Source organism: Hylobates moloch, unplaced genomic scaffold (assembly GCF_009828535.3).
Source record: "Hylobates moloch isolate HMO894 unplaced genomic scaffold, HMol_V3 SCAFFOLD_2, whole genome shotgun sequence".
NCBI lineage: Eukaryota > Metazoa > Chordata > Mammalia > Primates > Hylobatidae > Hylobates > Hylobates moloch.
The window spans coordinates 106,939,811-106,953,113 of record NW_026652277.1 but is presented as its reverse complement, the minus strand read 5'-3'; the positions used below and the strand labels follow the sequence as shown (position 1 = coordinate 106,953,113).

At 43.8% G+C, this 13,303-nt stretch overlaps 1 protein-coding gene across 1 annotated transcript in view; it reads left to right on the top strand.

Annotated features, from left to right (window-relative positions):
- GABRR2 (gamma-aminobutyric acid type A receptor subunit rho2) overlaps positions 1-9,258 on the top strand; it is a 65,835-nt gene extending 56,577 nt beyond the window's left edge. The window contains exon 9 of the mRNA XM_032155230.2: positions 5,699-9,258. Coding sequence (XP_032011121.1) covers positions 5,699-6,010 — 312 coding nt within the window. The 3' untranslated portion in view covers positions 6,011-9,258. The remainder of the gene's footprint in view (positions 1-5,698) is intronic.
- Positions 9,259-13,303: the final 4,045 nt, after the last annotated feature.

Genomic DNA, 13,303 nt, shown 5'->3' with positions numbered 1-13,303 from the left:
ATGGTGAAACCCCGTCTCTACTAAAAATACAAAAATTAGGCAAGCATGGTGGTGCACGCCTGTAATCCCAGCTACTCGGGAGGCTGAGGCAGGAGAATCGCTTGAACCCGGGAGGCAGAGGTTGCAGTGAGCTGAGATCACACCACTGTACTCCAGCCTGGGCAACAGAGCAAGACCCTGTATCAAAAATAAAATAAAATAAAATAAAAATACTGTACTATCTATAAGGTACTGTACTGTACTATATTATACTACAGTTGATCGTTGAACAAGGCAGGGTTTGGGGGGCTGACTCCTTGTGCAGTAGAAAATCCAAATATAACTTTTGACTCCTCCAAAACTTAACTACTAATGGCTTCATGTTGACTGGAAGCCTTACTGATAAGATACACAGTCGATTAACACATATTTTGTATATGTATTATAAACTGTATTCTTACAATAAAGTAAGCTAGAGAGAAAATTTTATGAAAATCATAAGGAAGAGAAAATATCTTTACAATTCATGAAATGGAAGTGGATCATCATAAAGGACTTCATCCTGGTCACCTTCACTCTGTCTAGGCTGAGGAGGAGGACGAAAGAGAAGGTTTGGTCTTAGTGTCTCCAGGGTGGCAGAGGTGGAAGTGGATCTGCACAGTTCAATCCCGTGTTGTTCAAAGGTCAACTGCAAACTACGAGACAGAATACAACTGGGAGATTTTAAAAAGCCATGCTCATGAACCTTTGGCACAGTCTTTTCCATTCATAGTCAGACTCTTATTCATTTTAGTGTTAGGTCTGTGCAAAAGTAATGATATAAACTGCAATTACTTTTGCACCAACCTAATACTAAATAAATAACGCTGACTTGCTACCTGATCATTGCCAATCATTGCACTAATCAAAATGGGTGTTCATCTAAAAGCTGTGGAGATAAAGGGACATGAAAATCTCATATTTATGCACAACCAAGTGGCCATTAGCCTTTTAGCATAAGGGAGCTTTTAAAATTAAAATAATTTATTTTTGCCATGTAACAACATTTTGGTCAATGAGACCTTTAAATTTTAGGAAAAGAGAATATGTTGCCTTTTCAAAAATTGTCTTTCAACACCTGCATTATACCTGTCAAGTATTTCCACATTATCTCTGTTAACTTTAAAGAAATCAGAAATTTATAAATTTGAAAAAGGAGACTTTATTTCTTATAAAGGATTCCAGTCTGCAAGGTGGCCATCCTGCAGGCTGGGGAGTGCAGCCTCCTGTAAAGACCTGGAAACAGGCACTTTGAAGGAGGAGGTGTTGGAGTAGGGGCTTTATGCTGAATATGGCTAAATATACATATTCAACAGGCTATAGGAAGATTTATGAATATTTATGAAGGTAGTCCTGACACATGCCTATGGAACAAATGTGCATGTAACATACAACCCATGTTCACCCTGGGGTGGAGACTTAACATTTTAATGTATTACAATTAGACCCTATATGCAAAAGGGACACAAAGGCACTCAAGTGAACAGCCTCTGTAAACTGACCAGGACTGGTCCATGACTGATGGTCTTATCAAGAGAAGGTTATTAAAATCACTCTCTTGTCCAATCAAAGCTGTAGTTAGGCTGGTGGAACAGGGGCCAGGGGTTGGTTAGTCAGTGTCTGATGGCCGGTGAGCTGCAAATTTTTTTTTTTTTTTTTTTTGAGACAGGGTCTGGCTCTATCACCCAGGCTGGAGTGCAGTGGTTGCTAACCGCACTCCATCTCCTGGGCTCATGCTGCCCTCCCACTTCAGCCTCCCAAGTAGCTGGGACCTTAGGCATGCGCCACCACGCCCAGCTAGTTTTTATATTTTTAAAAGAGATGGGATTTTGCCATGTTGCCGAGACTGGTTTCAAACTTCTGGAGTCAAAGCCATCTGCCCACCTTGGCCTCCCAAAGTGCTGGGATTACAGGCGTGAACCACCACACCAGCCCTGAATTGTTTTAACATTGTTTATCTCAAGGCCAGTGCTTGTTTAGCTCAAAGAGAAAAAGAAAAACCTTGTGGCAGTTAGCACACAGTGTATTCTTTAAGCGCAGGGGTGTGTGACTTCACCCTGGCCCTAGAATGGCCTTAGGTACCGTTTGTAATTTGGTATCTTATGGCCATGAAGAATCTGTTCTGTCTTACAATCTCTATTTCAGCATTAATGCTGGTCAGTTGTGTCTAAACCCCAAAAGGGAGGAGGAATAACAAGGTGTTCGGCCTCTTGTCCCGTCATGACTGGGAACTCAGTTTTTAAGGTTTCTCTGGGGTCCCCTTGACCAAGAGCTCGGTCAGTTCAGTCAGTTTCGGGGCTTAGAACTTTATTTTTAGTTTACATCTCCAAATATATTATACTAGGTTGCTTATTTTTAAAGTTCTAGTCAAACATTTTTTACTTCAGAAAATTGACTTGTTTAAACTTCGGTAATTTGTACACTGATCATTATCACAGGACTTTGGACCATATTTAAACACTTTTGATTTCTAAATCATTAGAATTTCCTGTATAGAGCAGTTGAAAAAAATAGCAAAGCCTTCATCTGACAAACAGGGGCTCACAAACTAACTGTCCACCGGCACAACTTGCCCTGTTTCCATATCAGGTCGGATCTTTGCCAGCAATTGTATGACTTTGTTTAAAGAGACAAGGAAATCATCTATGGAGAGGGCCTCAGGCCCCTAAGTCTCCCCCTCTGTCTGTGTGAGAACAGACATCTGGGAGGTGAGAGCTCATACTCTGCTGTTGTCAAAGGTAGGATTTAAGACCAAGAAGCATAGTTGCTGGAGAGCAGACAGAGGTGAGAAGGCACCATCTGCTGCCTCACAGGGAAACTAATATTCATAGTATTGAAATGTTTCCCAATAGAGCTGAGGTTCCTAAGTGGATGCCATGGAGTACCTTCCCTGGAATCACCTCCTGAGTCTGTTAAAAATAGATTCCCGGGTTTGAGACAGGGTCTCAAAAAATAGATTCCCTAGACCACACCCTAGGTCTACTGATTCAGAATCTTTGAGGATGGCACCCTGCAATCAAGATTTTAAGCAAGATCCCAGGTGATTCTGATGCTCACTGAAGTGTGATTTCCACTCTGTAAAGGGAAAAGCTGCCTGGGACCTGATAGGCCCACCCCTGGTTTGAATGGCAGACAAGTGCGGGCGAGGGCATGCGGGAGCACGTGGGAGCCCAGGGCTTACCTCCCCTCAGCTGCTCCAGTACTTTGGCTGATTAGCCAGACCTTGTCTGACATGCCAAGAGCCACTTCCTCTTTCTTAGAAGCAAGCCAATCTGGAAAACAGGGGTTTTATCCTGATTTTTGGTATTTCCTAATTTGAACTCAAAATCTTTGGAGAAAAGTCTATTTTCATTTTAGCAGAAAGATTTGCAGTTTAGAGCAAGGAGAAGAAGAACTGTGCCTTAAATAAATAAATAACCCCCCAATGATAATATCACACAATTTTATCAGTTTGGATGTGATTATATCTAAATGCAAAGAGTTAAATAGGGCTGGGCATGGTGGTGCATGCCTGTAATCCCAGCACTTTGGGAGGCCAAGGCAGGTGGATCCCTTGAACCCAGGAATTTGAGACCAGCCTGGGCAACTTGGCAAAACCCCATCTTACAAAAAATACAAAAATGAGCTGGGTGTGGTGGTGTGTGCCTGTAATCCCAGCTACTCGGGAGGTTGAGGTGGGAGGATCCCTTGAGCCCAAGAGGTGGAGGCTGCAGTGAGCCAAGATGGCATCACTGCACTCCAGCCTGGGTAATAATAAAGCAGGACCGTGTCTAAAAACAAAACAAAACAAAAAAACGAAAAAGAGAGAGAGAGAGATGACCTCTTACCTTTTATCCTCAATTCTCTTATAGCTATGAGTCTACGATAATTATTCAAAAATTGTTGGCTGGGTGCGGTGGCTAATGCCTGTAATCCCAGCACTTCAGGAGGCCAAGGCGGGCAGATCATTTGAGGTCAGGAGTTCGAGACCAGCCTGGCTAACATGGTGAAACCCTGTCTCTACTAAAAATACAAAAATTAGCTGGGCATGGTGGTGGGCACCTGTAATACCAGCTACTCAGGAGGCTGAGGCAGGAGAATCGCTTGAACCTTGGAGGCGGAAGTTGCAGTGAGCCGAGATCGAGCCACTGCACTCCAGACTGGGGGATGGAGTGAGACTCCATCTCAAAAAAAAAAAAAAAAAAAAAAAAAAAAGAATTGTTACTGATGGAAAAAAGACACAGAAACTAATAATGAAACAGTCATGCCTGATGAAAATAATAGCCCCCCAAACCACAAACGATTTCTTCAAGAATAAGAATACTTCAAGTAATTCTAATTCTGCATAAAATCATTCATCTATTTTTGCATTCTAAAGCTTTATGATACTCATCTGAGAGTTTCAAGATCCATAACAATAAGAGGCAGGTTGTGAAACTTCATTATTTCACTTTCCTAGATGGAAAAACAGAGGCCCTGAAGGGCTGAGAGCCAGGTCAGAAACATATTCAAATCAACGCCAATTGGCTGTGTCAAGTGGGCCTCCTGCTCTCAGTCAACACCAAGCATCCAGGCACCAGTGGAAGCCCACTCTCTACTGACTAAACTATGGGGAGAAGTCAAGCGAAACCATTTCCTTTCCTCCCACTTAGAATGTCTTATAAACATTTTCATACTTGCAGAAACCATTAAAAGAATAGGGTCATGTACATTCAGGTACCTAGCACCTAGATCCAACATTGCTAACATTTTGCCATTTTTGTGTGGCAAAAACTGCACCAACAGATACATATGCATATATACATCATGCATAATACACTTTCTCCATATAAGCATGTATCTGTTGGTGCAGTTGAACTTTCTAAAAATACATTGCAGATACCATGACCCTTGACTCTTAAATGTAACTTTTTAAGATAAGGACACTCTCTACCTCATCATCTTTTTCTTTTTTTTTTTTTTTTTTTTAAAAAAAAGAGACAGGGTTTTGCTCTGTCACCCAGGCTGGAATGCAGTGGCCTGATCACTGCTCACTGCAGCCTTGACCTCTTGAGCTCAAGTGATCCTCCTGCCTCAGCCTCCTGAGTAGCTAGGACTACAGGTGCATGCCACCATGCCTGGCTAATTAAAAACAATTGTTTTAGAGAAGGAGTCTCACTATGTTGCCCAGGCTGGTCTTGAAATCCCAGCCTCAAGCGACCCTCCTGCCTTGACCTCCCAAAGCAATGAGATTATAGGCATGAGCCGCTGCGCCTGGCTCCTAATCATCTTTTGATTCATGCGCAGAAAGGTGGAGTCCTGCAGCTGGAATCAGACTATGTGGATTTAGATTCCTGCTCTGACACCAGCTGTGTGATCTCAGAATCGTATAGCTCTCTGGGTCTTAAGTTTTTGCCTCTACAATTGAGGGATTTGGACTAGATCAGTGATTCTCAATTCTGGCTACACAGTAGAATCACCTGGGAATTTTAAATTAATTGCTCTAAAGGGCAGCCCGGGCATGGCCAGTTTAAAGAGCTGTGCGGATGATTCTAATACGCAGCCAGGGTAGAGGATCGTTGGACTAAGTAACCTCTGGAGATCTTTCTAGTTCTATCTTTCTGTGGTTCTGAGTAGCAATGTGGCTTTGCTCTTGGGCTAGGCCCCCTCCTCTGCCCACCTCACAAGGCTTAATGATGTTCTTTGTGCTTGCTGCCCATAGTTCCCGTGCATGTGTGGAATGCTTCATTCAAAAACCATGATGCTGGATGGAAGCTACAGTGAGTCTGAGGCCAACAGCCTGGCTGGGTACCCCAGAAGCCATATCCTGACGGAAGAAGAAAGGCAAGACAAAATAGTGGTCCACCTGGGCCTGAGTGGTGAAGCCAATGCTGCCAGAAAGAAGGGGCTTCTGAAGGGCCAGACGGGTTTTCGTATCTTCCAGAATACCCATGCCATTGACAAATACTCTAGGTTGATATTCCCTGCCTCCTACATATTTTTCAACTTAATTTATTGGTCAGTGTTTTCCTAGGGGCTCCAAGGCTGTTCCTAGAAGAGGGCATAGACGTCGAGGGGGCCTGGCCAGTCATTGACAGACAGACTTGTTGACCACACACACCCCTTACCAGACAATGCAGCAGCTACTGGACCACCCTGAGCAGCACTCATCTCTCAGAGAAGCCCAGGAGCCCTCCAGCTGCCCTGACCCCAGATCTTGTGGGGCTGCTCCACGTTCATGCTATGTCTCGCATCTCACTTCACGTCTCCCTGGGACCTTCTGTTCTTGTGTATGAACTAGTTCACAAGAACTCCCCTCCTATAAACAAGGACTCAAATGCCTCCTAGACATTCTTAGACCCTCAGATTGCCTAGGAGTCAGCTGTGGAGGGAAAAGGAAAAACTGAAGTGCAAGCTTAGGGGCATTCTGGTTAGAAGATAGGAAATTAAGAACAAAAAACACCCTATAAACCCATAGAACTGGATTAAGTGCCTACCTAGAAGGGAAAAGAGCTCAGATCCCAGACAGGAAATGATTTGGCCTGTGGGAGTATGGCAACCCACAGGATTTTGCAATATTAGAGGAGATCATTCATTTATCCATCCATTCAACCATTCATTAAATATTGAGGTCCCACTCTGTGCCAGGTACTGTGGAAATGAAAAAATAGTCTCTTTCCTTAGAGATCTTCTCTAAGCTGTGCTCACTCTACATATGGCATGATGTACTTCTGCTCTTTCCCCTCCTTCAACCCCGCTTACCCCACAGACCCATTCTGTTTGCTGTTGCTTTTACTCTTAGGCATATAAGGCAGGGTCCGGGAGAGGCCAGGTCCAGAACTTTCAACTGTCCTCCTCCAGTGAAGTTACAAAGGTAGCACTAATTTTGCCCAGCAATGACATTCAGCAATGTGCATGGAGTATTGCCAGCCAGAGAAACTCACCCAAGCTCACCACGGTGTACAGTTTTTTTTATTGGGGTCAGTCATGGATTTATGGCTGATTGCCCACATGGCTGGCTTTAGTCTTTTTCCCCTCCAGAGGTTAAGCTGGTACCTTGAGGTCCAGGGCACCTATCGTAAATCACATTGTTGGCATAGACTATCTGGTGTAGCCCAAGGCCCCAGTAGACAAAGACCCTTCTATCTCATGGGACATTCCAAGGGCATAGAGGTTGCCTCCTAGTAAAGGTTAGTCCTTTACTACACAGCAACTCTTGTCAATTCCCTATTGTTAATGTTAATTGCAGTGTTACTATTATATATTCAGGCAATAAACATTTTAAAGTATCTCTGCACTAGGTAGATTGGGGTCCAAATTAAGAATAAGAGTAGTCAAAGCTCTCAGAGAAGGAACTAGCACAGGAAATACCACACGAATATCTATAATACAAGATTAAGAGTGTTTAGTGCCTCAGTAACATTTCAGTGTGAGATGGGAATTCCAAGGGAGGAAAAACAGTCCCACCAGGGAGACGGACCTCATGGAGAAAGCAGCCCTGAGATGCCCCTTGAAGGTCAGGGTTTTAAGAAGAAGAAATGGGGCAGAATACATCCTAGATCTGGGCTGTCTCATATAGTAGCCACTAGCCACATGCCTATTTAAATTTAAATTAGTTAAAATTAAAAATATTAGCCAGGTGTGGTGGTGTGTGCCTGAGGTTCTTAGCTACTCAGGAGGCTTGAGGCAGGAGGATCGCTTGAGCCCAGGAGTTCCAGGCTGCCGTGAGCTGTGATCAAGCCACTGCAGTCCAGCCTGAGTGACAGAGCGAGACCCTATCTCTAAAATAATAATAATTATTATGTAAATTAGTTGAAGTTAAATAAAATTGAAAACTCAGTTCCTTGGTTACACCGTCCACACTCAAGTGGGCTCAGTAAGCACAGTTGTTAGTAGCTGCTGCACTGGGCTGGGCAGACCTAAAGACCAAGAAGCTCTACCAGCCAAGAGACCAGCTTGAGCAGACGCACAGGGAGAACGGGAAGGTTTGCCATTGCAGAGAACAGGGTTTGTGGGCAAGTCATTCATTTTGGCAGGATCCTAGGCTGTGAGAAGAGGAGGTGAGAGACTAGCTTTTTCCACAACACTAGGGATCAAGGCAGGTCCCCACCATGCCGGTGCTTATGAGGACAGCTTCGCCACTATGGAGTTGCTGGACCCAAGACTACTAGATTTCCCAGTCTCATAGACCAGTGAAGAGCAAAAATGCATAAATATGGGTAATTGGGTGGTACAGGGCATCTGGACTTGTTTAGAAACCTTTTTTTTTTTTTTTTTTTTTTCTGAGACAGAGTTTCACTCTTGTTGCTCAGGCTGGAGTGCAATGGCTTGATCTCGGCTCACCACAACCTCTGCCTCCCGGGTTCAAGCGATTCTCCTGCCTCAGCCCCCGAGTAGCTAGGATTACAGGCATGCGCCACCACGCCTGGCTAATTCTTGTATTTTTTAGTAGAGATGGGCTTTCTCCATGTTAGTCAGTCTGGTCTTGAACGCCCGACCTCAGGTTATCTGCCTGCCTCAGCCTCCCAGAGTGCTGGGATTACAGGCATGAGCCACCACACCCAGCCAGAAACCTTTTATCTCTAGAGACTCTCCCAGGCCACAGTGCTGCTCAAAGAATGATAATTTTATTGTCATTAAATATATCATATTGCTTTGCTTGTAAGTCTTATTTAATTCCAACACTTCTCCGCTTCTGACTGCATTGTTTTCATGAATTATGGCTCATATAACATAGTTGCCTGTTCACAAATTAAAACAAATATTATTTTTGCTAGCTTCTATGTTAAACTGGAGTTAATTCCATAGCAGACATATTTAGAATCATAAACAGTGTTTTATCATGCAGGGCCATGATACAATGACACCATTGTATTTAGCATTGCCTTATTACAGTATAATAGTCTGACACTACTTGAGAAAAGTAGGAAATGTAAAGAGGTCAAGTGGAGACAACATCGGTAGGAGTAGAAAACAGGAACTAAGGAAATAGTGAGAACGTGGGATGATTCACCCTGGAGGCAGGAAGACAGAGAAGCAAACACAATTGTTATCAGGAATGCGTGAATGATACTTTACTTCACCGAATCTAAGACATGGTGAAATGTAAGATGCACCCATATATTATGTACTGAGAAAAAAATACTAATAATCAAATTCTGGAATGCTAATGATTATAATATGAATCCTGATTTCACCAATAATATGAATCCTGATTTCACCAATATGAAACTGTGAAAAAATGTTAATGTTACAATAAAAGAAATGGGTTTTATACAAAAACTGGTGATTGGACATACTTCATTGACACCAAGGAGCCAACATTTATTTAGCACTTGTCCTCAAGGTCTTGTGCTGAGGTGAGGGATGGTGGTGACGGGTAAAGAAATGAATGGGGAACACTCTTCAGTCATTAAGAGGCTTACACTCTAATGGGTGTGGCTCAAAGGAGGGAATGATCACAGAATTTGAGGAGTGTTTTCTGATAAATATTGAGTGATGAATAAACACAGCTTTGAGCACTAGAAAAGGGAAGGAAGGGATGATAACGTGGCAGAAGGAAAGCTCAGGTATGTTCGGGAGTCAGTGAATAGACACTCTACGGAATGTACAAGACATAAGATAGGAAAAGTAAGTTGGAGCAAAAAGGGCTTTGAGCAGGGAAGTTATAATCTTTTGGACAATCAATTAATTTGCCATCAGAATATAAACTGGTGTATTTTTTAACCATTTTGGTTGCCAGTGACAGAAATTCAGCTAAAAATGATACAAATGAAAAGAAGATATATTGGAAGGATACTACAGGGGCTCATAGAATGAAAGGGGATTTGAAGGGAGCAGGGAAGCTCTGGGGACTTAAGGGTCTGGAACTGGGTTTCAGCATGTCCCTTCAGGTTCATATCTCCATCCAACACTCTGTCTTCATTCTCACCCACTGCAGACAAGTTTCTTCCACCTGGTGTGGGTGGGTGGGTGGAGTGGCCTTGACGGTCTTACGCCCACAGCTTTCTAGTTCAATCACCCAGTGTCAAGGGTCTTTCTATGTTTATTCCACTTAGAATAAACCTGGGGAATGAATTTGACTGGTCTGGGCTGGGCCATGTATGTTGAAGGCGATCAGAGCTCTGTGATGTTTAAGTTGAGAAAGCTAGAACTCTTCAAAAACACTTTTATTTGGTTCCACTTTTTTGCAAACATCGGTTAAAGGGAGGCCATGAATTTGAAAAATGAAAGGCTGCTTAGTTTGAGGAAACCAGTGAAGAAGGAAAATAACATTAAAAATAGTGGAGAAAGTTCATGCTAAATTCAGTAATGTGTGAGGGCCACGGTCTATGTGTTAATGTTCACAGAGACTGGAAAGCCAGGAGAAAGAGCTGGCATGCGTGGAGGATGAGGAGTTTGAGTTTCACAAGGAACTAGAAATGTCAAATAAAAAGTAGCAAATGTTGGTGTGAGCCTGAGAGGGAGATAAAGATTTGGAACCATATCCTAGATATGCTGAATGAAGCTATGAAAATGGACAAAACCGAAGGAGAAGCAGCAGCAGACAGCAGGTCTGTGGACAAGAGCTCGGGAGTATATATTTAGGTGGGAGGAGGAGTGTGGTAGAAGCTGGGAGGAGGGAGTTTCTCAACGGGAGGAGGGTGGGGCTGGGAGAAATAATAACCATAAACTCAAGAAGGGTAAAGACTGAACAGATGTGACAAGGTGTAGGCAGGAGGCTTGGTGGCCACAAACACCAGGTAGACAGCCATCCTTGGCTGTCTTAACCACAGTGATTGAGGAGGGTAGAGAGAAACATGTTCAGAGAATTATGTTACTTATTATGGAAAGACTATTATAGATTCTTATATTTTTGAATGCTTAAAACATAACATGGTAGCAGACCCAACCTGAATAAGGGCTGTGTTCTCAATGGTTGGTTCCCCAAACTATTACACTGGAATTTGGGGGAGTGGCACAAGAACAGCGTTTATAACTGGATCATCAGATCCAGTTGTCACAGAAGATAAGAGAACAGCCATTAAAGTGACCATATGAGGTAAATGGCAAGTATAGAGTGCATCCTCCGCTCAGCATCATGCTAAACGCCAGATGTGTGATTCCTAATTCAGCTCTCACATCAACCCTGCTGTGGTAGGAAGGACTTTCCCGTACTCCATACCTGCTAAGCTGTGGGGCCTTCCATAACTGCATTCAACACGTCTATGTAGGTGGATCTTGCATGAAACAATCCATTTCTCATAGCATTTTCAGGAAAAAGGTGATTCATTCCCCACTTAGATGGACAGAGAAGTGGTTAGAAAGAGCAGACAGAAAATCTGGGTTATGCTGAAACACATCTACATGGTTATCTCTACACTCAGGTGAGAACTCGGAGTTAAACCAGGACATCTTGGTTTAGCTCCTTGAGGCTGGAAGCTGGCTTTGAGAGACACACACATATTCAGGGCAGCCAGGGCAGAGGCATTATGGATTTCCAGCACCGACTGTTAAAAGGCACTATTCATTTAATCAGTGCGCAAGGAGAATCCACAGCCCCCACTGCCACCACCATTTGAAACGTCTTGTCTTTTTCATTCTATTGTAAAGGAACGGACTGCTGTGGCCTAGAGAATTAGCACTGGTTTGGAAGCAGCTGACTCCCCACTCCCACCAATCACTAGGAAATGGTACTGGTAAAGAAGGCTGTGTGCCCTACATGTGTCTGAGGACAAGTGTGCTGGACTATTCTCATGGAGAGTTAAGTCCTGTGCTAGGAGGGTCTCATGACCCAGCCTGCCCAGCTTCCAGAGCCATCCGGAGCCTGCCCATATCTGCAGCATAAGAACATTCCCCATTAGCAGATTGGATAAAGCACTCAGTCCTGACCCCCTGACCTTCAGATGGCATTTAAAAAACGACATTTGGGCCAGCCATCGATAACATTAGGTTTTGGATTTATTTTAAAAGCTAAATTGAAAAATAAACCTTCGCTGTAGTACACTGTTGTTTAATCTAAACTGACCAGGTTAATGGTGGTGAATACTCTTCTCCACCGGGTCCATTTAGCCCAACATGGCTCAAATTGTAATGTGCATATGAATAACGTGGATATCTTCATAAAATGCAGGTTTTGATCCAGTAGTTTTGGGAGGGGACCCTGGATTATGCATTTCTAACAAGCACCAAAGAGATGTTGGTGCTGCTGGTCTGCGGACCAGGCTTTAAGTTAACAAGGCCCCAGAGCCCCCTGCTCGTCATTTGAAGTGAAACGCAGATGTGTCACCTCCCGTCTGTGGCATCCTGACAAGAGAGCTCACATTCCCCTCTCAAGGCAGAATGTATTATTATCTCTTCTGTGATCCCAAAGCATTTTGTGCATTGAGGCATTTCCTTTATGTTGTGATTATTCTATTTGAACAATGGTTCCCAGGCTGGCTGTATGTGAGTCACCTGGGGAACTTTTGAAAAAGTACCAGGGCCTAAGCCCAGCCCCATTCTGATTTTACTGTGGTCTCAACTCTCTCTCTCTTTTTAAATGACACTATTTTTAAAAGGCTGTTAAGGGGGATCACTTGAGCCCTGGAGTTCGAGACCAGCCTGAGCAACATAACAAGAGTCCTCTACAAAACAATCTAAAAATTAGTTGGGCGTGGTGGCACGCACCCATAATCGTAGCTACTCAGGAGGCTGAAGTGGGTGGGAGGATTGCTTGGACCCAGAAGGTTGAGGCTGCTGTGAGCTATGATTGTGCCACTGCACTCCAGCCTGAGTGACAGAGTGAGACCCTGTGTCTGAAAAAATAAAGGCTGGTACTAAAGTTTGAAATAAATTTCTCTGGGAGAGTATTGTGTGGACATGGTTTCTAAACTGTGTTCCCTGGAGACAAGGGGTTCTCTGGAGGGGCTTTAAGGTCTACTCTGGAGGAATGGGTGGGAGACAGAAAAACAAGAAAGAACAGTGCATGGGGATAAGAGATGGAGTCAGCCAACCAGCCCAACAAAGAATACAGAGCCTACTATGAGCAGGTGCTCTTCCAGGAACCCAGTGCTTTAGTTCTTCCAGGATCCCAGTGAAGAAGGATTTACAGAGAGAGAAGAGGTAAAGGGGGTGAGTTCCAAGGCCAGGGCTGGAACTGGGGCTTCTGTCCCCAAGCCCTTTTCACTTTTCACAGTTTCCTATAAGAAAGCTACGGAGTTCCAGGAAAAAAAAAATGGCCCAAGGGAGGTTTTAGTCTTCTACCAACGTCCTTTCAGATCATTCCAGAAGGCATCTGACTTCCTGGCCGGAGGCACGGAAATCAGGGGTGGGAGGGTCAGACAAGCACCCACGGAGCTTGGATTTG